We start from the raw sequence: 27,510 nt of genomic DNA, 5'->3' as shown, positions 1-27,510 counted from the left end.
CAAATTAATTTGAAATTGATTTGCATTATGGCTGTTGAAGCAGTTTCTGGACATAAAGACTCTTCTGATATTTCATGCAATGCCTGGAGAACACCTGGCAGTTGCTGATCTAAGGGCTTGATGACACAGGCTTTTGACAACCACCTGGTGTCACAGTGATCTTAGGATTTTCCATCTGCCTGTGGAACTAACAAAAAAATCAAACAGTCGCTGAACAGTTCCAAAAAATGATACCACATCCACAGAGGAACTCCTACTAAACTCAGTGAGTGTGCTGCATATGGAGCAAATCTAGCCAGATCGTTCACTTGCCTCAGTCTTGCCTGCGCCTCACTGTACTTTCCAATCATGTTTGCTCCGTTGTCTCCCTGTCCATGAATATTAGCTAGATCTAATAGCTTATTTTTATTTACGCAGCAAGACCACTACCGTCTTCTCGGTCATATTAATAAAATCTACAACTCTCTTCAACACCACCTCTAAACTCCTCTTACTGTATGGTTATTTTTTCAAATAAGCTTGCTAGGGCTACTTCCAACATCTCACCAGATAATATTATCTCACCAGATAATAAAGGATTGCTTGGATTGCTTCAGAAGACACTGCTGAGGGGACATGACCTAGGAAGTGAAAGTGTAAAAGAGTATGCATGGAAACTTTCTTAACCTAATTTGTAACAGATACCATATTTTAAAACGAAAGTTCCTCCTTTAACAATGAATAGCATATATCCTGGACTAATGGTGTGGTATTGAAGTAAAGTTCCTTATTATGCATACCTCCTCCGACATCTACTTTTATTGTTGAACGACATTTGGTTGCAGAGGCTGATCAAATAGAAAAAAGTGAAAAACTGAATAGGATTGTTGGACACTGTATCTTTATTGATTCTGCTGCCCCCTTGTGGTCAAATGTCACTTCTTTCTCAGCTTTACACCAACGGCACTTATAAATTCATACTTCCTGCCATGGTGAGCCCATCTATGGGAAAGCATACTACCCATCTTACACAGTGCCATTTCTGGTCAGGGTGGGGAGATTTGCAGCTCAGATCCTTTCTCTGTCACATATCTCACCCCTCAGAGTGATGCCGAAGGAACACTCAGCTAACCCTACGTCCCCTAATGGACCCCCCTCCCATGAAACAAAAATCAGCATTTTGGTGCTCCTTACCCGCACGATGATTCACTGTGTAGTGGAAGGGTTGCAGCGCCAGATATCACTGAGTTATCCAGGCGTTTGTGTCCCTCATCGTACGTAACCACGTGAAAGGGCCGTGGTTTGTGACAAGAGAGAAGGAACTTCCCAATAAGTAATAGCGAAGCACGTGAGTAGCCCATTTGATTCTCAATAACGGAGTAGTTTATTTGCCTGGGAGCAATTTTTTTGATGTTCTACTCCGTCAACTCCTTGGGACAGGACCACCCCCAGACCAAACAGGGAGGCATCAGTCTGGAGAATGAACTCTTTACTGAAATCTGGTGAAATGAGAGCTGGGGCCTGACATAGTTTCCTTTTAATTATACCAAAGGTCCCCTGACATTCCCCTGTCCACTTAACTATTTTTTTTTCGGTGAGATCCACAGGGGGTTACTATGGTGGAGTACTCGGGGATAAAGCAGCAATAATAGCCTGCTAATCCCAGTAGTGATCTCATCTGTGACTTGGTTTTCGGGATCGCCTAAAGCCTGAACTTTAGAGGTGATCGGCTTTACCCGTCCATTACCCATGATGTAGCCGAGATGATGGGTTTCTTGTTTGCCAAATGCACATTTGCCCAGATTAGCCGTCATCCCTGCCTCCCTTACAGACTGTAGGACAGCCGAAAGTCTAATAATATGTTCTCTCCAGGAAGAGCTACAAATCACCACATCATCAATGTATGCAGCGGCATATGGGTGATGGGGTGCCAGGACCTGGAGATATCCTCTACCTCCATGCTGAGGGGACCCCTGTGGCCTTCTGGGACCCAGTACGGTCCCACTAGTGGATCTCAATGGTACTGCCTCTGGATATCTAGTGGTGTAGTCCACCACTACCAAAATATGTGTATACCCTGAGTCAGACAAGCTCAGTGGACTCACTATGTCAATTGCAATTCTTTCAAAGGGGACATTAACTAGGGGCAGTGGGACCAGCGGGGCCAGGCGAACCAGCCCCAGTGCTACCTTTTGGCATTCCGGGCATTCCGCCACATATTTCCTCACCTCAATAAAAACTCCCATCCAATAAAGTCCAGCCAATAGTTTCTTCGCTACCTAGATGTCCCGAACAAGGGGCTTCGTGATCCAACCGCAGGTCAGATTCTTTCTCTCTCTGTCACACACCAGAACACTTATTTACTTTGACTTTCATGAAGGCGACTGCTTTTTTCAGTAGTGGCTTGTGGTTTGCAAACTGTCCTATGATACTATTCATTTAAAAAATACACTGGGTGCTTCAAGTTAGTGACATAAAGTTTTAATTGAAACTTCCATGATAATCTATTTTTATAAATCATGAATATATATAATAGTCAATGCAAATTGAAAAACCCTCTGCATTTTAATTATATTTAAATAAATACTTGGCAAGCCAGGCTCGCAAAGAAAACACGGCAAATGATTGAGAAGAACAGCAACTTCCTTCAGTTTAAATATGCAATTACCAATGGTAGCCAAAATAGCCATGGATAAAGTGGCAGCACTCTGAGTTGCCATACCTGTCTGTGGTTGTAGGAGTTGGAGTTCAGTGTAAACAAACTGGATTATCAATAAGATAAGGTTTCTGATAAAGAAGAGTTCACAGAAGGCTAAAGTATGTAAGAATGCTGTACCCCAAGGAGCTTTATTCAACATTAGCTGAAAGGTGAAAATTTAAATATATTTCTGTGTAATTTTTAATAACCATACATACATACTAAATAAAAATATGATTTTATATATATATTATAACGATATAGCACAACAGTATCAATATAGCAGCTCAATGTAATTCAAGCTTCCTTTTTTCTGTAGTTATCAGGTAATTCCGCGGGGCGGCAACAACAGACTGTAGTTAGTATGACCGCTGACAAAACATATCGTATAGGTTTGAAAATGCTTCTTATATTTCCAACCATCCTGGCAACTTTGCATGTGCAGTGTTATAGTTATTTTCTACTATAATATACTACAGCAATTACGTGTAACTACAATGTGTGTATGTAGTAGTCATTTGGAAAAGTATAGGTCGTAGGATGCAAATATATTATTAAACCTTTGTTTCCGTTTAGGAACACTAAAAATCGATGGACAGACTTCCTGTCAGTAAAACAACAATATGGCTGCGCTCCGCAGGGGTGTGTTTGGATTCAGATCATTTAGGTAATAATATTATTTCTATAAACATATAAGTTTGTGGTCATGATGTGTAAAAAGAAAAAATAAATATCCAGTTTCAATTTAAATTACAGTGAATGGTCGTAGTCGAACTTAGTTTCACAGAAACATTAGGTTTACACATTCATTCTTGCTATTTAAACACTAATATTAAATATGTGTATATGCAAGCAATAGGTAAAGCACTTGTCAAAGAGGAATTATTATTATTATTTTTTTCTTCTGGGACTTTATATAATTTGTACTCGTGTCTGGTTAAAAACACAACTGTGTTGTACAGTAAGAATTAAACCTCAGCTCATCCTCGCTTGTCTTCTATTAGGTTGTCTACATTTTTACTAAACTCTAGTAGGCAGAAAGTCGTGAGTAGAGACCGGGTTCCCTTTCTGTTCAGATGTAATTACAGCAAACTGGCACTGGGCTTCGGGACAGGGCTCTGTGCTGTTCCATTTTCAAAGGTAATGTGTCACGTGCATGTTTTCTTTTCATTGTCATTTTTAAGTCACAGTTAGTGTAAGATAAATGGTATTGTAGCAAACAGTCCTTTTCTTATGTTAAAGAAGCAAAACATATAGTAAATTAACACTGAGGGATTTTGTAAGTTACTAGGCCCCTTTTCTGTGTATCATAGGGCTGATCTCTGTTAACTTGGCAGTATGACAGCAAATAAAGCCTGGAGAAAAATCGAATAGTTTGCAATGAGAGTAGGCTATTCACATTGCATGTACTTACTGGTGTATGCTTTTTATTAAAGTGTGTACTGTGTATTACAGTATTCATTTTAAGCTGTGACAAATTTAAATAGGGTTAGGCTGTACTAAACTACCTTTCGGCCATGTAGCCTTTTAAACTTGAACCAAGCAATTTTAAAAGCATAGTAAATGATGGGATATGTGTCTGTCATTGTTGTTTTCTAGAAATCTGAGGATCTCACACATGAAGCACTGATTAAACGGGCAGTATCACTGGTAACAAACAGTGCCAATACCTATTTATCACAAACAACTCTTGCTTTAGTAGATACGCTAACAGAGTACACCAAGGTAAGGGAACTATTTAGGTTAAAGAAAACACAGAATGCCTTACTGCATTCATTAGTTTCTTGGTCTTGGGGAGGGGTAAATGAAACACTAAGAAACATACAGAAACTGCAAATCCAAGTTAAAATCATAATATTGTACCTGTAGTCCTTGTTAAATTAATTAAAGAAACTATGTACCCATACTGTGGTTATGTTTTATTTTCATCTACACATTATGGCATTTTCCAGTTTTATATAGTTCCATGTTTTGATTCTTTATTGTTGGTTTTTTTTTTTCTGACAACTAACTATTCCAGCCAAACCTGCTTCTGAAACGACTCATCAGGGCTGACTTTGGGGCGGTGAGGTGAGAAATCATGTACATTGAAACCCACAGGTGAAACATTTTGCACTGAAGCCTTTCCATCACTATTATGCTTCCCCACCTCACTTCCCCACAGTCAGCCTTGAGTAGTCTTTTCAGAAGCAGTTTTTGCTGGAATAGTGTGAAAGAATAGTAAATATTGATCTTAGCAGAAACACAACCAGATAATCACACAGAACACACATCACAGGATATAAAATGGGTCATAATTCAATGAGGGGGTGGATGGGGGGCTCAATATTTGTTGTTCTTCAGAGACTTACTTCTTGAATGTAACATTTGTCTGCACTTGAGAGCAGAGTTCTGTTTTGTTTTACCACAGATCCACAAGCCATTGAATTTTTTTTTTGCAGGCATTGTACACCTTGATCTCCATTCAGAAGCGTTATGTCGGTCTCATTGGAAAGCTGAATCCAAACGAGGAAGATGCTATTTGGCAACTTGTAATTCGTTCTCGTGTGGAGGTATTCAGTAGTTTCATTATTTGAAATGTTCTGGAACAATGGATTCATATTTGCAGTTATTTTTCATTTAGTGGGATGTACGATCCATTCTTATTTATATCCTTATATTTAAATAATTCCAAAAAAACTGGGACGTGATGTTTACGATTATAACTGATTGTATTAATAATTTCAATCTTAGTAAAGTTCAGTCATTATTAAGAAACTGCTAGGTAGTGATAAAAGGTGTTGCAGCAGCTATGTGAATGCAAGGTTGGTACCACATTTAAACTATTAACTAATAGAAAGAATAAAAAACTGAAAAATATTGTGTTGTTTGTATACATTGGTAACACCTTGTGGTTTCGTATCATTCCATCTCAAGTGGGACAAAATCTAGATAATTAGGTGCTGTGGAAAGTGACAGAGGCTTTGTGTGAACCGGCGACCACACACCATGAGCGTCTTAGCAACAGATCAAAATAACCAGGCTACATTGCAGGAGAGTATAGAGTTTTTAACCCATTTCACTGACGGGTCAGAATCCCCATCAGCAGTGCAACACACAACACTGTCTGTTACAGTCTTACTCCTTTAACCCTGGCGACTGTCTGCAGCCAGACTGGGTCGCAGCACCAATGTAAGAGGTCAGGGGCTGGGTGCCAACCGGCGATGTTGCACACCTCAAATTAGCTTCTTAACCAATGTGAAAAATAGCCGATCTGCAGGTGAATATAACGCTTTTAACCTCATCTCATTGACAAATGTATGAATCTGACACAGCAGTGCATTACACTAGAAAGCCTCTTAACATATCTGTTTTTGGAAAATGGAACAATCCAGTTTCAGCTTCAGTTTGCAAGGTTTCCCTTCCTCATTGTAATGTTGTATCCTGAACCATTTGAGATAGAGAAAGTTTCAATAGCTCAAATCAGAGCTACAGAACCACACTTACAGTGGGTTTAGTCCCTGGCCACTGCTGCATAGTGAATTATGCATTTAATTGTTTCTTCATTCTCCAAAAAAAAAAAAAAGTCCTAATTGTGTAATATTAGAATCCTAACCGTTTACCACCCTCTGCAGGTAAATGAGAAGCAAGAAGACTGCAAGCGTTTTGAATCCAATTGGATGAATGCAGTAAACCTGTCAGAGAGGGCTGCAGAGGCTGCTTATGTTGCTGGTATGTATTAGTAAGCAGGTTTGTTTACAGTAATTGTTGCTATTGTAATTAAGCAATACATACTACTGCTAATATCTCATAACAAGACCTGCCCAACAACTATACCATTATTAACAGTCTTGTCAACAGGATTAATCTATTACAGCTAATGAATGTGTGTAGGATTTACAGCATTGGTATGTTGTTGTCAGTAGCATTAATTAAGAGATACAGTGGTAGACATGGCCAGCGTATGACATGGTATTCTCTATGATAAAATTGAGGTCAATGCTGTTTAGTTAGCCTGTCCTGTATCTTCTGCACACTAGATGGAGTTATCTGACAAGAAAGTGGTTTGACACAGATTACTACTGAAATACAATGTTTCACTAGGAGGTGTCACACGCCCAATATCAGGTCACTATAGAACACCATCTTCTAAAACCAAATACTACATTTATAATTTGATCAAACAGGGAATTAAACTAAATTCAACAAAATACAGTACAGTAAATGTGAACCAATGTATAGGAAGTCAAATGTAAATGTTCCAAATCCTGATCTTAAAACATACAAATAACCTAATGTTTAAAACTTATCATGGCTAATGAGATAAATTCATATACTGTAGCGTAGTGCGGTAAAAAACAAACAAAAAAATAATATTGATACTTCTATTGCATTGGAATCAAAGTGGATGGAACTGTTTGCTAAAACAATTTTTAGGTCTTAAAACAAAACAAAAAATATTATTATTATTATTATTATTACAACCCTGTTTTTTTTTCCTTTCACCAGAGTAACTTACCAATTACTATAATATACTGCAGGGCGTATACACTCATCTCCCAAGGCGACATTTTCTCATTGGTCTGATAGAGCAATTATTTCAAGCTTTGTGGTTATGTCTTTCCTTTCCGACACATTTCCAATTTAATTTGAAACAAAACACTGAAGTGAGAACAGATGCTGCACAGCCAACATTTGCTGCCTGACAAGAAATGTGATCATGCACGCAGTTTGAAATATTAACTGGGTTGCAAATCAGTTGAATATCTTATAAGTGATTGATACTAATCAGAGTGTGATAATAACTGAAGTGATATTATCAGGAGCTTTATTCCAGTCACTCCCATTATATTCTAGCTGGGACATTTCAGTATGGTAATAATATGCAGAGATTAAGTGGGTTTCACTGTGTTATTATTAAATGCAGGCTAACATGCATTTTACAGTGAACCCTTACAAGCAATTCAGTCAAAATGTCTCGTTTGCCATGAACAGTTTGAAATACTGTCTGTTTCTGATGAAACTTAGGCTTTAAAAAAATGTACTAACTTTCTGGTGGAGAAGGATCAATTGCAGGGTACAAAATGTAGTCCACTGGGTGCACCGAACAGAGGGATTAAGTGAGTTTAATCCACTCACTTGAATTGATGTTAGTACCATTTGCTAATCCCAATTGTAGCGTACCAAAACTTGATTAGATCATTGGAATCATCAGTTAAACTAGATCAAGTTTAGTACTTTCATTTCATTTTTTTTCATCTTTACTTTCATTTTTTACGTTCCTCTTGTCAGTATTACATCACCCAGGAATAATATAATATTTTTAATAAGCATATGCATTTTAAACTTATAATACAACCATTGCAGCTCTTATAAAAATTACCATGGCAATTTTACATGGAAATATTACACTTTCAAATGCTTTTCCAATATTAATACTGTGCATTTACAAGGTTTTTTATATTGTTATTGTCCTACTTGCTGATCATAACTCCTCATGCATTTTGCTTTACACTGCTTCCACATATTACACTGTGCTATGTTATATTTAATTTTTTAAACTAGAAGTTTTTTTTTCATCTTGGTAGACTTAGGTAGTGAGGGGATTTTTTTTTAAAACAATAATTAATATTGTTTCAACTTTATAATACAGTTAATCTGTAACAATAAACTGTGTTGAGCCTATAGATATTAAGATAAATATGAATTTCTTTGTATATTTTATTCTTGAAATCTCACATGCAAATTATGCAGTTTGAATGGAATTCTTTGCATATTAAAATACCAAACAGCCTTTATCAAACAGGTTAGTATACATCATTACATCTATACAGAGCATTATGTAGGGATGTGTAGGTTGCTCTGTGAATGTACAATGTTTGAAAGCATATGCTTTATGTATATCGGTAGATTCCCCTTGCCTTTTATATGATAGGTGATATAAGTCCTGTCAATTTTAAAAATGAATAGAGGGGAAAATGATTAGATATTGAAAATAATGTTCTAATTCTATTTGCACTTCAGTGCACAGAAAATGTTTCTTCTGTCTTTTGGTTTATATTGTCTGTTTACTGGTCTGTGGGTTAGTTCTCATGATCAGTCCAACTTGGTCCTCTTGATCAGATCAGCTATACTAATTAACTTGATCATCTCAAATATGCAGCAATTGGGACTAAAAGTGTTCCGTTCCCAGGGATTTTCTAGTCCTAAAGTTAGTCCGCTTGAAGTGCACTAAACCATATGCTTCAATTGGCCCATAAAGTTTAGAATCTGCCATTTACACAATACATATGTAAAATTACAGTGCAAAATTACCATAGTAAACCGTTGGGGAAAGGTTGTATTATTATTATTATTATTTATTTATGTATTTATTTATTTATTAGCAGACGCCCTTATCCAGGGCGACTTACAATTGTTACAAGATATCACATTATTTTTACATACAATTACCCATTTATCATTCAGGGTTTTACTGGAGCAATCTAGGTAAAGTACCTTGCTCAAGGGTACAGCAGCAGTGTCCCCCACCTGGGATTGAACCCACGTCCCTCCGGTCAAGAGTCCAGAGGCCTAACCACTACTCCATACTACTGCCCTTATTAGAAGTTTAAAACTCTATTAAAAATATATCCTGGCTGATGTGATAAGGACATAAGAAATATATTTAACAGTTCAATTGCGAAGAGGTGAAAAAAGATCAAGGGCATAATTCTTTGTTAAATTCAACATTTTGGATTTAAAAAAAAAAAAATAGAAAAATTGTGTCTTGATAATTACAGGTAATGCATAAAGTATAGAAAGACAGTGCCTAATGCGTGCATCTGTTTTTAAAACAGTTAGGATGAAAGGTCATTGATCACTTGGTTTAAACTCAGTGATAAATACAGCAATATTATGCATACTTCTTAGTGACAACTCCCCTTCCCCCACAGACCCTGCTTTCTACATTAAACACCATAGACCCCCCCCCCCCCCCCCCCCGTGTGAATCGCTGCATGATTAAGGCATCAAATAAAGCAGCATACCCAGATCCCAAAGTTCACAAAAATAGTAATAACTTTGTGTTTTTTTCTAGCAATATGATAGTTCACAGTAATTCATTATAATTATGATTAAAGATGTTTTTGTCTAATTTTAGAGCCTCTTGAATAATTTACCTTGTTTTCAATGAATTGTTCTACTGAGAAAACATCAACATTATTATTATTATTATTATTATTATTTTTACTAACATCTTATCCTCCTAAAATTCCCTGGGGGGGGCTCCAAAATAATTTGCACTAACAGGACATTTGTTTGAAGTGAATTTGTGTTAAAATAAGTAATTTTCAATAAGCGACTGCTAAATGTAGCCGCGACCATGTAGAGATTTCATAGTATCAGGAAATGTGTATAATCTAAGTTCGTTTTAACGAGAATTGACTATTTGTCCATGACAAAAATATTGGCACCTTTACTCAAGTCTCTCATTATAGAACTAATTTAAAATTATATGAATGCACAGAAAACCCATTCTCCATGACCTTTACATTACAAGTCTGTAAAAATGTAATAGAACTAATTAAAAAATATTTTCATTGAGTTAAAACCATTACACAGTAATTAAACTGTATTGTAAAGTCAATGCCAGAAAAAGAGGTGATTATTTCCAACATCTGTTGAAGAAGAATGTTTTAGCAACACATCAGATGATGTCAAGACAGAGGGATTTGGATTCACATTTGAGAAAAGCACTCCTAGCAAACTACAACAAAGGCACCTGAACACAGAAAAGTTGTATGCAGGTAGAAGAAAACCCATAAAACAAGCTTTCTTAAATTTGCCAAGAAATATGAACAGGAATCTGATGCATTAGAAATATAACTTTTCCCCAAAAATGGACCACAGTATGTTTGGATAAAAAAAGGTAAAGACTTTAAATGAAAAAAACCTTGGTACCTACAGTTAAACATAGAGGTGGTTTAATCATGATATGGGGATGTTTTCACAGTTGAGAGACTGTGTGGTCCAGTGGTTAAAGAAAAGGGCTTGTAACCAGGAGGTCCCCGGTTCAAATCCCACCTCAGTCACTGACATTGTGTGACCCTGAGCAAGTCACTTAACCTCCTTGTGCTCCGTCTTTCGGGTGAGACGTATTTGTAAGTGACTCTGCAGCTGATGCATAGTTCACACACCCTAGTCTCTGTAAGTCGCCTTGGATAAAGGCGTCTGCTAAATAAACAAATAATAATAATGACTGAGGATCGAAAGAATGCCTCCATGTATGAAAACATTCAACAAAGTATAATAATACCATCTGCTCATGGGCTGATTGGCAGACAGTGTATCTTCCAACACGACAACAACCCCAAGCATACGGCTAGGCCAACTCTGGAATTCTTTAAGAAAATTAAGATAAAAGTTTTGGAATGGCCTTCGCAATCCCCAGATCTCCAGATCTCAATCTAATAGAAATGCTTTGGACTGATCTCAAAAAAGCTTTAGCCAAGCATTGTGTATCCAGTCTGTCTGAGCTGAAGGAAATCTGCACAAAAGCCATAATAAAAGCAAAAGGAGTACAGACAAAGTACTAAAGCAGAGGTGCCATTACTTCTGTCATGAATGCATGCTTTAAATGAAAGACGTTTGTTTTTTTATTAAGATTATTTGTTACATCTTACCTTGAATTGTGGTATATTATGCACAGGGTGCCAATACTTTTGTCTGTGACTCTGCATATATACACAAAATTAAATGATTAAAAAATAACATTTATTTCAGGATTTTTTTTTTTTTGCAGCAAGTATCAGTGTTAGTACATTATATACAGTACTTAAATTATGTAAAATATTATCTTTTTGTTTTGCATTTAAGAAAATGTTTACAAGAAGTGTAGTTTCCCACAATGTCGGAACTCATCCACAAATTCAATTTGCAAACAATGAAATTGGAACTAGTGGAGCATCAAATATACCAAACTCGTTGATTTCTACAAAATCAGCAGAGCAATCAGAAGAAATGTGTTTTTATCCATGTAGGTACCATTGCTCTTGTGAGACACTGTTCAAATATGTTGCATGTAATTGAAGATAAACTCTTAGGGATGCCACATACAAACGCCCAACCCCCAATCGTTTTGCATTCCCAGAAAATAGGAAACATTCAAGTTGGCTTGCTTATGAACACTTTTGTAATCATTTCAAGAGAGGATAATTCTGTATCAGAAATGTTTTAATTGGTTCTCCCCCATTTTCCAGGAGCTGACCAGGCCTCTGTTTTTGCACGCAGTCACTTGCAGATGTCACAGACTCAGGTGGAGGAGGCGAGACAGCTGTCTTTAAAAGCAGAGAGAATGTTAGCCGAAGTCCAGGCAGATGAGATCAGGAGAACAGCACAGCAGGCGGAAACATCAGAAAGTGCTGCTGGATTAGAAGAAGAAATTCCTGATGCATATCTACGAGAAGACTAAACATTTTACAAAAAGAATGTGTGGTGATGTTAATCCCTTATTTTTTAATGCTCCTTGCAATAATTGCATACACTGTGTTACACTGATTAGGATCTGCAGATCTATAGCTTATCAAGTTTAATTATTTAAGCATATCATACTTATGTTGAATTAGTGTTGCCCTGGCTGCCTATGATGACCCTAGACAGTGTAATGGCACTAATGCAATGTTTCTCTAATTTATTTCTCAACCCTTTTGTTTAAAGTCTGCATTCATTTAAAGAAAACCTATAAATATCAAGGGCACTAAAAACAAATATCCTGTTAAACGACATCACCATGTTATCACAGTGTCTTACTAAATTACACACGGATACATTTCTTTCTTTTTTACAAGATGTGGAAAGTTTCCTCGTCATTGTTGCATTGGATAACATGCCATGATAAGGTTCTCATCTCTGAAATTCAGTGAGAGATGAGGACCTTGTGAAAGCGATGCACATAATACACTGTGTTCTGTAATGCTTCAGCTTCACTTTAGAACCAGAGAACATGTACTAATGAGAGGAGGCCATTTGGCCCATCTATACTTGCTGATTGATCTAAAAACTTTGTTAACTTTGGTCTTAAAGCATCCCCATGATGCAGCATCAGCAACATTTGCCTGTTTTCTAAGGGCTAACCCCAAAATATGTATGTTTGTGGATCTGAATTCCTTACTGGGGATATAGTCAAAAGTGACTTCACCTGTCTTGTTAGGCTGTTCTTCTACTGCACCTATTGTGCCCCCTATTGGGGCCACAAATGCGATGTCACACATGGGTTTTCTCACCATGCAGATCAAGAATCATGACTTTAATTTATTTTTATTTGTTATGTTTCCTTTAATATGAAGACTACTATGCCTGTTTTGTTCAAATGATTGGAGGTTTGCAAAAAATAAATATGTTTTAGTCACTGCTTTTGTAACTTGTGTACAGAATGGGAAGAAACTGTCTTTGTGGTATAATTGTTAGGTTGTGGATGTGGGAGATCATAGGTGTCATCTGTCAATTCATTTTTTAAAGAGTACTATCGTGATCTTGTAGAGTGGGTCATTAGGTGATGCATGGATTTGAAAATAGTTTGGAAATGGTTTATTATTTTGTAAATAAAATAAAACATACTATTTTATGACTCACTCTTTCTCTCTCTCTCTCTCTCTCTCTCTCTCTCTCTCTCTCTCTCTCTCGCTCTACACGTGTGTGTGTGTGAGATATTCAAACAATTTAAACTGTTTGAGGGTTATTTTTACTATAGCCCCAATGTTCAACAGCTGGATATTTTGGTACAGTGTGTATGAGGTACCATAAATCTGAAAAATATTGTTTGCACTCACTATTCTTTCTTCACAAAAGGGACTTAATATGAACATTAAAAACAAAAATAAATGCTTTTGTTACAAGAAGCAACGTCAAGTAGACAAAAGTTTCAGCTAATGTGTGACTCGACTGATCTCGTATTTTAACCTCACAGTTCTTGGTTTTATATTCCTGACATTTTTAGACTTGGTAATTTGTGTTACAAGAAATAAGCATTACTTTTACTATTCTGTACGCAGTTCATTGCTGTCTGCTCACTACATTTGTACTTGTGGTTTATCATTTTGTGCTCTCTGTGTAATCAGAAAGCAGACTTTGTTTACTGTCTGGAAACAGCCTGGCACTCTGTAAACAGGACACACTCCTGCTACAAGTTACTGATAAATGTGGTCAACTGCAAGCTCTGTTATAACTTGAAAGCACACATAGTGTTTTAATTTATACAGCAATAATTCAACTGTACTGGAAACATTTACATATGGGATTCATATTTTGCAAACAGCTTACATTTGGCAACAAACCATTAGTCTTCTGATCAGTGAACCCTAATGTGGAGAAAATAATGACTCAAATGAAAGCCAAAATGTTAATATCAAGGAAGTGTCAAATTACCAAAATGGGTGTTGAAAGTGACCACATTTGCTAGAAAACAGGCCTATACAATCAGGCACTGGGCACAAGTGCATATATTTCATTTTATGAAACCCATCTGTAATAGTGTGATGTCCTCCTAGGAATAGCAGTATGTAACTGTCAGAATTTATTATGTCAGAAAGTAACCAAATATTCTGGGAAATATGCCTGTATCAATATACACTACAGTATGTAATTCCATTACAACAGAACACCTGAAACAATTTAGAAATGCATGTCCCTGCTGTATGTAAATAATTCCATTATCAGCAACCTTGTTTCATGATGTGGCTCTATCAGGGATTGAATATGCATTGTGCCGCAATCGTACTCCTGTTCTAATCTGAAGTGCATTTTCAAATACAATAATTATGATGTCTTGCTGGTATTTTTTTTTATATTAAATTAGTCAACTGATAAAATGCTTAAAACAATCCAAACTTTTTTCCATCATTATTTTATATATAATTCATTTTTTTCTTCAATTACTTAACAGATCGTTTTCTTTGTGTTTGTTATCAGAAGACGATTCCAAACTCACACATTGTTCTTAATTATGCAGACTGATTACCTTCAGTAAGCCTTGCTTTCACTCCATCCATCAATCACACCCCATACCTGTCTTTCTTAATAATTACCCTTAAATTACACCCTATCTTTGCCCCTTTACACCTAATCTCCTTCACTCCCTAAAGCCTTTCATCTAAACTACTATTGATCTGTCTGTCAGTCACAGGCTGTTCTTAAAGAAAGCTACAAGACAAAATGTTGATTTCTAAAACGTTTTGTTGTGGGATAAACCTCCTTAATCTTGTAGTCTGCATGCTTATGTAGCAAACGTAAATAATGTTTTTTTGGGAGGTTGATTCCACAAGAGGGAGCTGTGGGCCTGTGGTTTTGCGTGAGTTTCATTTTATCTATAGACCACTTATATTTACTTCAATATACCTGAAAACTACTGTACATTGTTTGAGTAGTTTCAGCAGTCACAATGCCCACGTGCCAGAAATAAAAAAGTATTTAACAAAAAAGAAATGAAAGCAGCTACTGTAACATTGTTAATAGGGTGTATAATCACTACGCACTGCAAGGATTCGACTTGGGTCTGAAGGTGTTTTAATTATTCTAGAAGGATACATTATAATTTCTCAATGATTGTGGTCTCTTAATTCCATCAGATAATTTGGGAATGGACATTCCAAAGAAGTTGCCAAAATGGTCCATAGCGTCATTAGAAGATATCCAGCCTTGGATGTAGAAATTCCAATCAAGCACCTACTACACAATCAGTCCTTTTTATCATCAGAGACCACCAATCTCAAAAGTTGTCAATTATTCATTCTCTGAAATATTTGTTGTGTCCTCCATCATCAATATTGTACCCCAATTTTATCAAAAAAAATCTGAAAAAATACTTTTTTGGGGGGGATTCAACTGCCTTTTTGATGAATAGGTAATGAAAAAACACCCTATATACAATTTAATGTTTTCACATATATTTTATGTCATTAAAAAAAAAAAAAATCACTTGTTTGAAGGTGGTGCTCACAGTAAAAACAATGTCAATGACATTCATCTCTCACCATAGCTGCTAATTAAAAATTAGACCTATCCCATGCTACGGTAGATGCAATGTGCACAAGTTAAAATGTAAATTTGACATACAGAGAGAACGACATATGCCTTCATATGTCCCCAGACTCTACTACTCTCAAAAGTTTGTGCCATTATCTAGAATAAGTTTAATCAAAACAGCCTTTAAGGGCCAATTTCACAGACCCTGATTAGCACTAGACATGGACTACCTTACATCAGGTAACATTAGGTAGTCCAAGATGAATGCTAATTGGGATCTGTGAAACCAGTCGTTTGATAGCTAGTCTTTTAATGTCACCCGTCCACATTTTAAAGCTTGTTGACAATTATAAACAAGATTTTACACTGTTTAAAACCAGTTTGTTAGTAAGCTAGTCACATTCTCTACCTTTTCCTGCACAGTGCATTCTTAAAAGACTGCAGCTGATCTAAAGGGCATACAGGGTGTGACAGGCATAGTACAGATGAGGTCAGAGGAAATGTTTTTCAGAATATGACAGTGATGAGTAGAACACCATTTGAAACTACATTCTCTATACTGAATAATAAGAATTTCAATTTGAACACATACCACTGGATAGTGAAAAATATACAGGGTCCAAAAAACATGTATTTACTATTGAATATCTTAAAATCTTACAATACCCTGTTTCATTTTCTTGTTTTTAGCACAGGGAGACCAGCGATCCATTTCCCTGTCTTTTACTACCATATTCCTTCGAATTTAAGATGGGCTTTTTTAACAATTTAAAAAAAAAATTTTTCTAAAAAATAGCCTGCATCTTAAATTCGGGTACAGTAGTGATGCGTGTATTAAAATCAGTAACAAAAGACGTGACTACCTGAGTACACAAACAGCAACGTGACACTGCTGAGAAAAAACAAATTAAGCTTCCTGAGGAATACCAAGAGAAACATTTACAATTTCAGCATTTCTAACAAACAGTACCAGCTTGGACAGATCGGATATGCTGATCAGACCCCTGACTGACAACACTGTTTCGTGTCAGTTTTGTATGATACAACAGCGTGATTGAGGTTTTATCTTTGTAAATGCATATTTATTTGATGTTTTATTTTTTCCTCAAATTGAGGGTGGTAAATTTGGGCTGCGTTTTAAATTTGAGGACGTCTTCAATTCGAAGGAATATGGTATATTCATTCTCCAGAATTGTGAAACTGATTCCTCTGATTGATAATTTATGGATATCAGGGGAAGGTTTGGCATTTGTTAGCCGACTGATCCCAAAATTGAAAATGCTAACACTGTCCTCTAGTGCAGCATTTTATCCTGCTGACACTTGGCTACTGACCAGAGTGCCATTTTGCAATTTTAAATACATTATTAAGGTTGCAGTGTCCCACAGTCATGTTCAGTTTTAATGCCTGGGTAACTGTTTACTACCAGGGCAGGTAAGGTTGCAGTGTCCCACAGTCATGTTCAGTTTTAATGCCTGGGTAACTGTTTCCTACCAAGGCAGGTAAGGTTGCAGTGTCCCACAGTGATGTTCAGTTTTAATGCCTGGGTAACTGTTTACTACCAGGGCAGGTAAGGATGGCCCTTCCAGTCCAAGTCTGTTTCAGCCATGTTCTAAATTGTTTTGAAAGAACTAAAGTTTAGTTATTTATTTTAACTTCGAGTGAAATGCCCTGTCAAGCATGGAACTGGGCACCTGTGATTTACTACTGGTGAACTTTAATGAGACCTGTCTCATGCCCGGTTGTTTTTCAGTCCCCTTGAATCGGGAGTGAGTTTAGTGGTGAGGTAACATTCAGGCTGGCCATTTCAAACTGGGCAGAACAGAGGGTTAAATACCTAATTAGTCACATCAACAACAAAAAGAACATCTTTTTATAAAAGGGGGTTCTAGCAAGATGTCTGAACATACTACAATTTAATTGTGAAGGACAAAATAATACAAGACAATAAAAAACAGTAAGTACATTTGCATTTAAAAAAGGCCAAGCATCAGTATCGATTGGGCAAAGCAATTGTATGAAATGAAACTGCAGTAACCCCACCCTCCATGAGTGTTAAGAAAAGTAATTCCTCATTGGTGAAACTCAGATCATGATAATGCATCTCTAATTGTTGGGCCCATGGTGTTACAACAATACAGTGTTTGGTACACAAAGGCAAGCTAACCTATTCAAGTTTTCAATTGAGATTTTCCCATGCAGCACTACCAGCATGGGACCAAAATATGCACATGTATTTATACTACGAGTATACTACAGAATATTATCAATCAAATATTTAAAACTGTAATTGAAAATGTGGTTACATTTCAGGATTACACTAACTGATCCATTCTAGAATAGATATTTCATAATCTTCAGAATAGATGGTTAAGTAGCAACCAGGATGTTAGAAGCTTGTTTGTTAAAATGCTGTGTTAAACAGTTCAGCAGATTACCCGATTTCTACAAATTCACAGTTAATCAGGCTTAACTATTGTTGACCTGCAGGAGATCACCAATGAATATAAAAAGCTGTGCTTGTCCCTCTATGTTTCAATCTCTTGCAGACCCATTCTTTTTTTTTTAAATGTTTATTTCTACAATTAATCCCATATCTAAAATGTGCAGAGGATCCCATTAAGCAGATTGAAACCATCATGGAAATCTGGGTAGATGCAGTTGCCTAATTTTGGAAGTAATTCAGAGAACAGTTGGGATGGACCCCAGGTTTGGTACCTCTGTATGAGATTTTATATATATATATATATATATATATATATATATATATATATATATATATATATTAGGAGGTTGGTCTTTGGGATTTAGAAACAGAATATAATTCACAAAGTGACTAAATGACTTTATAACCACCATATCAGCATAATCCATTAAGGGTAAAATAGACCAAGTTATTATACCAGTCACAGTTTGTCTCCCTGGAAAAAAAAAAAATCAAAAAGACATTTTGGTTTCTGTGTGCAAATGCCAGTTCTACTGTGTACCTTTTCACCAGCTGGTCAATATGATGTCAGTAAGCAATCTAATGCAATGTGACACAATTCTTATGTCCAAACTCCAAGGAACTGTATTTTAATGGGAATGTTGCCAGGAAAAATGGTTCAAATCTTTACGTGAAAAGCTCACTCCGTGGAAGGAAAAAGCGTAAATCTTACTTTTTTTTTTTTCTGTAGTTGGAAAATTCTGTAACATATATTTTGAGGGAAATGTTGTTTTAAATCAAGTGAGTGGTGTGAACTACATTTAATTAACAGGTTTTAAAAGCAACTTCCTCTGTTTAGGTCAAACCTCCCCATTTGCCTTGAGACCACATTATCAACCATTTAAAAAATGCAATAATAAATTCGGAGTTAAAACTTAAAGCTTAAGTTGACAAATGATTCAGCGAATGTCTTCATTATTATCCATTTGTATTAAAAACAAAATGGAATTATGATAATATGTTGGTTATCTGAAGCCTGAGGTACCTAAACAATAATTGTAAAAATGTTTGTTATAAATTTGGACCTTGGTGTTGTGTTGTCTTGTAGACCTGAGGCTGTGTGGTCCAGTGGTTAAAGAAAAGGGCTTGTAACCACGAGGTCCCCGGTTCAAATCCCACCTCAGCCACTGACTCATTGTGTGACCCTGAGCAAGTCACTTAACCTCCTTGTGCTCCGTCTTTCGGGTGAGATGTAATTGTAAGTGACTCTGCAGCTGATGTATAGTTCACACATCCTAGTGTCTGTAAGTCGCCTTGGATAAAGGCGTCTGCTAAATAAACAAATAATAATAATTATTTGAAATTCTAAAAAAAAAAGGAAATGTCATTGAGTATTAGTTGAGCTACTGAGTAGCAGTAAGGTTAGTAGCTCAGAGAAACGGGCCAAAACTACTTTTTTTTGTTTCTGTTAAAACACTTTGCTGAAGAAATACTGTACATGTGTCCTACTTTTTTAAATCTGAATGCTGCTAATGAAAAACTTTATCGGTCGCCAATAATATTCTCAGCACTGGGCCCACAGCATGGAAAAAGGCCCGGGGTCAAGCCTCTCTTAAAGGAAGCAGTTCTGTGTTGTAATCTTAGGTGGGGAAGTAGAGACAGGAAACATTAGTCTAATCTTTATAAACCCAGACAGGTAATAATAATAATAAAACAAAAGAAGACGTGTTAATATTTTAGCAAAATTCAGCCAAAACTAACAGGGAAACTCCTTAAGAACAGAAGTGAAAAAAAGCAACTCCATCATTTCATCATGTTTGTGGTCACAAATCTAGCAAGGGCACCTAATACAAGTACGTACACTTAATTGTCTACACATATAAATACTTCATTTTGTGTTTGTACTTATTTTTGAAATATAGTGCTACAATGAAACAGTACATTACAAAAAAAAACAAAAAAAAACTTTTTTGCATTTAACCTTAAATGTACCTTGTAAACGTGGATTCTCCAATATAATATGGTTTGTTTTATTCAAAAGTATTTTTAGAATAAAATGTTAATCTAATTAGTGACTTATCAATAAAGTATTTGATTTCACACTAAACATGTGAGCTTACCAGCAGTGTTGTGGAGCAGCACTCAAAAAGTCTTTCATTTTTAACCTTTTTGCATGAGAAAGTTGGATAAGGAAAATATATATAGGAAGGGGAACCTGCACCTTGCAGCTCCTGATAATCTCTCTGAAATTAATTGACCAATCACTAATTATATGACAAGTTTAAAAAAGCATGAAACAAAAATTAATAGAACAGATTTTATGTAGGGCAGAATGCATTTCATGTGCCAGTAATCATGTATTAATTATTTTACTAGGACTACATCCTTTAACTGAAACTACAAAGATTTTGAATTGTTGGAAGATATAGCTGTATGCTTCCATTCAATTATTCCATTAAATGCTGTTTACAGATAAAATATGAAGATGACACATCTTGAATCCAATACATATATCCCTCTTTGAATACAAAGCACTATAATACCTCTAGCATGGGTGAGTGGGGGTCTTCATCAGCCTTACTAGCCTCAGTAATTCTTAAATACATCTAGGGCATACTATATATTGTTCACTGTGCAAACAATGAAAATGTCTGTTATGGCAGGATGTGATGGAATGCGAAGGCATAAATCTCTCCCCCACACACAGATAAATAAATTGTTTGTGTAATTAGTTTGGCATACATCGCTTTAAGTATAAAGTACTAATTTGTCATGCTCTTTGTGTAAATGAAACAGCTCATACATAGAGGGTCATTCACATTAACAGTCTAAAAGCCAATTGAATCTGTTTTATGACACTTTGTGTAGAGGCACTGCATGGGCAAGCAGTTCAATTTTCATTTATATGTGAAAATAACAAAAAAAAAAAAAAAAACATCTGCTGAGATTTAATTTCCTGGAGTCTGACTGTGAGGCAGGCAGTCTTATGTTTAGAATATTTTAATGTTTTGTGTTTGTGGATGCATATGGTTTGACTATAAGAGCAAAGGTGATGACTATGGGCTTTGCTTTGATAACTAAATGAGAAAGAACAAGTATATACCAATTAATCCCGTTTTAGTTTATGTGGACATTTATAGTAAGGTGCATGTTATGATTTATTGCAGTGGTTTATGTTTTTCTGAATCAAATTTTTGAATGACATCACAGGGACTTATCAGATTTTTGTGACAGTCAGAAGGTGATGTAATTGTTTTTTTTTTAGTCTGACTAAATTATATTTTCTCTGTCTCAGGGATATTATGTTTTAACGTAATGTATTGACATTCAGTTTGAAATAATGTACCACTTTCTGAAGAAATGAGAAGCATTATGGTATAAGCAAGGACCAATGCTATACAAAAATAAAAGGATTCCATGAATAATAGATAGGTTGGTTTTGCTTGTTAGTTCTGCAATAATCCTGTAACAGTAGGACCAAACTACCCTCCATACACCAAATTAAGTTGTGCATCTCTGTATCAAGCCATCTGCAGCTGTTCAGAGCTTCATAAAAGATTCAGTAGGCCTGGGGCTTTCAGCTATTATTTGACTAAACTAAGGCGATTATCAGAACACAGCAAGATTTGTAAGAAACTTGAGGAAATGTTAAGATTAGGAAGAATTCATTCAAGCAGACCTCAGTCAACACAGTTAGTAGAAACCATGCAGGTGAAGGAGGCGACAGTTAAAAGAACTCATGCTTTGTCAAGCTTAAAATGTGGTTAAGGAATTTTACTGGACAGCTAGAAGAAAAGGCAAAGTGAGCGGAATATGAATTATTCAATAGTTTCATGACTAAATCTTGAATGCGAGTGGAGTCGTGTGCACATCACTCTGCGTCAGTGAATTAAGTGCTGTTGCTAGATGAAGCCATGCAAAATCTGGTTCTTCATTTCTCTGCTGTATTAGTTGTCATTCATAGATATTTTTTTAACTAAACACACAAGCTATAAAATAAACTGAACAGCTTCATGTACAAATGTAAACCTTGACAGAGCAATTTAGGTTTAAAACTGCTAAATAAGAAAGTCAAGTAGACAAATGCTTCGGCAAATGCCTAAAGCAACTCTTAGTGGCTTGGGGACTGGAATCCACTGAGGTTCCCATAAACATTCGTATTATCTAGCTTTCATTTATTGAATTCTGAGCTACTGTACTTTTACATTCCAATATTGAGTTGAACTTCTAAATGATCAAAACAGTTTAATGTAAGTGGATATATTCAGTGAAGCAATTTACCTAAGAGAACAGAAATGTAGAATATCCTTAAATTTCAACACAATGATTTGTGAAAATATTAATGCCCCATACACACAGAATTACATACAAAAGTATCTGTTTTTCAAAGTGAACATATAACAAAAGTCAGCCTTTCTCAGACTGGGTTGTTTATACAAGAAAGACTAAAATAACTTACTATTTTAGTCTTTCTATATATTTCATGCTGTTGTAAACACACAATTAAGTTTGTTTACTTTCTTTTTTTTAAATGGCAGTCTCCAGGCTCCAGGGCAGCGTGCTCCTCTCTGTTCCCTGGTTTTTCTTTTGTTCACTAACTGCAGAGGCACGAAAAGGGAACTAGAGACCTACATAAAAAAAAAACCCTATCTCCCCTGAGTTCGATTGACTAGTTAACTAATTCACTCCTGGGAAGCCTCTGCATGCTTTGCCACCTTGTCAAGCTCCCCTTGTGCAAAGCCCTTCTACCTTACCATCATTTAAACCCCTTAAACAAAGAGCATTCTTGCAGGATTCAGTCAGATTAGCCCTGGGGTCCACCTACTTCCTGTTTAGGCATCTCACACTCATATTAGCAACTAGAAATGTTTTCCATCAAAAGTGTACTTACCAAAGTAGTAGGTAATGCCAGTTATAAGCTAGGTTTTAATCTGTTCACCCCAGTTTTTTTATTCTTCGAAAAGGCTCAAATATGTTAAGTGTTACTATAATACCGTATATACATTATTATTATTATTATTATTATTATTATTATTATTATTATTATTATTATTATTATTTATTTATTTATTAGCAGACACCCTTATCCAGGGCGACTTACAATTGTTACAAGATATCACATTATTTTTACATACAATTACATTATTTTTTACACATTATTTTTATATACAATTACCCATTTATACAGTTAGGTTTTTACTGGAGCAATCTAGGTAAAGTACCTTGCTCAAGGGTACAGCAGCAGTGTCCCCCACCTGGGATTGAAACCACGACCCTCATAAGTGAGTGACACTGAAATATATTGAAAAATACTTCTTATTGAAGTATTTGTCATCTTTCTAAGTGTCTTTTTAGTACTACTGTTGTAATTTTCCATTGTTTATGGAATACTGACAAAATTATACTAATCATAGCATAACATTGAAAATGCTGATAACTACAGATTCTGAACCTTTGTGTGTGAGGATGACATTGATGTGTGATCCATATACAGTAACACACAGTTGTTTTTGTTCTATATGCATGATCTAAATGTTTCAGTAACATAAAATAACAGACTTTACTTCTATTTAAGCTCATATGATTAATGTACTATAATAGAGGTAAAAATAGACCTTTATTAATAATACAGCTCTGCTTGATCAAACCCCATACACTGCATATTTGTTACTGACATTAACTCAGGTCAGATGGATCATAGTCAACTCACCCACCACATGTGTCCATGTTTCTTGTTTTCAAAATCTGTTTGAAACGTAGAAGTAAAACATCCAATATCATGTAATTTGGGATATTCATTTAATGGTTTCATTTAATGAACAACTAATTGTTTGATAACTAAAACCAAGAGTAAATCATAAACTGGGAATTAAAACTAAGTCAGGTAGAAAAACGTTTTATCATAAGGAGGAAGTAGTTGACTTGCCAATGTTAATTGTCGAAGCAGGCCTTTTTTTGATGACATACATACTGCAAGCCATTATTTGTTAAAGGGTTAGAGAACACCTTACAGTCAGTAACTGTATCCTGTATTCAGCCTATCGCAGTACTGAAAACAGGAGCATCATGGGGCTTGCAGATCATGCTCATCCTTGAACCACCACTGCTGCTTTCATTCCCACAATCAGGATTATGTTGAGAAATATATTGCAGCAATATTTACAACACTGGAGACTAATAGTACTAAGTGTCTTGTAAACCTTACAGGGTTTTCTGTAATGCTTTTATTTACATTTTAAACACTGTTTACTATCGCTAAATTAAGGAAACAGACTTGCTAAATCATTGTGTAGCTTATATGATGTGAAATAGCAATATAACTGAGGAGTAAAAATGTGAAAACCATTTTGGTACCTCAAAAATTGAGTTCAATGGGGTATACAACCCCCAAACAAAATAACACTAAAAATGATTATTTATTGAAAACCGTTGCTATCAGTTACACAAATACACAAATAAGTAGTTCACACAGTTGCCAGTGCAAGCTTTGTAATTGCAAAACTTGGTTTGTTTAGTTGTTTGACCATAATGTTATTCCTCCCATTGTCTGGTGCAGGTTTTTTTGTTTTTACTTGCTTACAGAAAATGTTTATTTTTGAGCTCATGTGATGCTTCATTAACATTGATTACTCTGTCTGTCTGCACCCCAAGCCAGCTGTTCCACTCCACCCTGAAGAATCACATACCATCCTCAATTATAATATTTTGCTTACCAAAAAGCAAACTAATCAGATAGTACATGCTTGTAATTAGTGTGATATCTGTGTTTTGAGGTGAAGCTACAAGAAAGCCTAGCAGACACATGTTTATAGAAGTGGTACTCGCTTGTTCCAACCAGGTCCTTGATTACTCCTGGGTTAAATTTAATAGGAAAATACCTGTTTGGAACAAGGTAATATATGGCTCAGCTTAATAATTAAAGGCAGGATTGGAACAAGTTGCAGAACTGACCAGTGCCACTGGTTTAGTTTCTGAGTAAAACCAAATACAACATTTTTCAGTGACATATTGGTTCCACTACACCGTGTTGTTATAGAATTAGAATCCCTATATTAAAATATTTTTTGATACCCTAGCCACTCTACCTCAATAATGCACAATCAATGAGCCTGAAATCATAGGATTGCATTCACTGTTACGCTTTCAACACATGTGCTGAAATTATGGTGAGTTTGATAACTAGTGAGTTTATGTGAATTGTGTCAGAACAGATACAATGCATCTGAAATGAAAGGTCAACGTCCAAAACCATTTTTCAGTTAAACCTGAAATACACCCTTGTCTTTGGGTTTATTGTTTGAACCAAAATTCTGCTTAAAATCTAAATTAATTAAGTAGAGGAACAGTTCTTCCGTTTAAATATACAAAATTCATAGCCATAATTTGTGCTATCTTTGGGTTTAACAGTTTGAGCTAAAGTTGTATTCTTAAAATTATAGTTGTAAATTCGAAACTAATTAAGAAGTAGCTATAAATAGTTAGAAGTGCCATCTGTATAAATGTGGACAAGTCTCCATGAACAGAGACAGCAGGTCATTTACAAAGGGGGTAAACGGTAGGAGGCCCAAAACTGACCTCTGTGGAATGCTGGGTTTAATTAGGCACTGCTCAGAGGCGATAAAACTAACCAATACAGACTGGTCACAATTTTGTATATCAGTTTAGGTCAGAGGGTGCCAGAAACAAAGAAGCCAAGTTTATGGAGTAACAGTCTGTAATCAACAGGGTTAAAGCCCCCTGGGGACTTCAGCATCCAACACCCCAGTGATTTTTTTGAGATTGTTTTATCTATGCAAAGACAGGGATAGTATTGGTTTCTCACAAAACAGCAGTAACTGCTTTGATACAAATGTTTACCCTGATAGATCTGCTTGGTAATTTCCAATGCCTACACAATCCATTTACTGTGCTTAATCAGTTTTTATAAATCTTTACCGTACTTATTTGTAATTTACTATGCTTATTGTGCTTTAATATGCATTCACTACACTTTTTTATAGTAGGTTTAACTGCACCTTCCTATAGTTGATACTATGGTGCCCCACCATAAACTTGTAAATAGCTGCAAAACTGAAATAATGTAATACGTGGGCTATTCAATTGATCTAAACCATGGTGGGTTTTAATACATTAAATTAGAGCTGGTATTTAATAGAGCTGGTAAACAAACAGCTACATTTTAATAATCAAAGTTGTGGTATTAAGATCTGTCGCGGTTCAGATTAATGGAATAGACCCCTACATTATTTCTAAAGACAAACTAGAATAAGAATGAAGTAAATAGCAATTAAAGGGATAATTGAAATGTTCTCTGGTGTTATTTTCCATGAAACAGACTGATTAGTCACTGTAGTGCCATTGGTATAATTAAGTTAATTTATTTGCTGCCTTGTTTTGGGCATCAGCCTGGTTTATTCCTTTTTTTTTGAGATTGAGTCATTAAATACCTTTTACCAGCTTCAACCCATTAATTCAAATGCTTTTTGTATCCCAGTAATTGGCATAGCATGAGGCCTTTACATTAGCCAAGCTGTACAGTTACTTGTGAGTCGGTGACTGATAGTATTGTTTATCTTTTTTCTTGCCATTCCTTTACACATATGTTAAAGGCATCAGCAAGATGGGGGGACTTTGAAGGAGAATGCCGGCCCTTTATATTAAATGCCCACACAGGAATACGCTTAGTCAATAGGCTCTGTATAGTTTTCGGATGACTATTCTTTCAATGCAAAACCTTTTTTTTTTTTTTATTCAGTTACTGAATTTGGTAAAGAATAAATCCATTCAGCACATTTCATACAGTACAAGGTAATGAATGACAGCAGATATGTCAACTTACTGAAGACAAGGTAAAAGTCAACAAACCCTTTTATATTAAGTGAAAGCAGGAGTAAATGGATTTGGGGTGTCATATTAATTCTCCCATCATATAAATGTATCTGCAACGTGTTGTGTTGCTATTCAAAGCACGACACACACCTATAATGCCTTACAGGCAATCTTGTCTTTTCCTTGTGTTAGTTAAGTACTTTTTTTTTCTTGCAAATTTTCCTCTTAGATTTCTGTGAATGTTTGGATAATCATGTGCACTTACTGGAATCAGATGCATCTGGTCTGTTTGTTAGGTTGTTCAAAATTTCAGTACCACTAACACCCTACTGAGATGCCAAATCAGGAATAAATTAACCAATTGAAAAATAATGCAACTGTATTAGGCATAATAACCTTTTGAGAATTTTGCCCACTGTGTTAATTTAAACGCATGCTTTTACACATGAGTGTACTTGACTTGAAGCCTCTAATAAATTATACCTTGGAATGTATAATGAGTTTTTGAAGTTATGGATAGATATGAAAATAAACCAATTGACATGAAAGGTCTTTTGCAACGAAACCATTGCCAATTATCAGCTGCATGCTGGCTTGCTGC

General features: G+C 35.8%; 1 protein-coding gene across 1 annotated transcript; it reads left to right on the top strand.

The window, feature by feature from the left end:
• Nucleotides 1-3,136: 3,136 nt before the first annotated feature.
• On the top strand, nucleotides 3,137-13,266 carry LOC117406675 (diablo IAP-binding mitochondrial protein-like). The gene is made up of 6 exons (XM_034010924.3): nucleotides 3,137-3,344; nucleotides 3,682-3,817; nucleotides 4,277-4,402; nucleotides 5,119-5,229; nucleotides 6,292-6,388; nucleotides 11,896-13,266. Exons 1-6 carry the CDS (start codon nucleotides 3,301-3,303, stop codon nucleotides 12,105-12,107), a joined length of 726 nt encoding a protein of 241 aa, XP_033866815.2. The 5' UTR covers nucleotides 3,137-3,300; the 3' UTR covers nucleotides 12,108-13,266.
• Nucleotides 13,267-27,510: the final 14,244 nt, after the last annotated feature.

The sequence above is a fragment of the Acipenser ruthenus genome, chromosome 8 (assembly GCF_902713425.1).
Source record: "Acipenser ruthenus chromosome 8, fAciRut3.2 maternal haplotype, whole genome shotgun sequence".
In the NCBI taxonomy this organism is placed as follows: domain Eukaryota; kingdom Metazoa; phylum Chordata; class Actinopteri; order Acipenseriformes; family Acipenseridae; genus Acipenser; species Acipenser ruthenus.
Note: the sequence above shows the minus strand (reverse complement) of the source record. Positions and strands in the feature narration are given on the sequence as shown.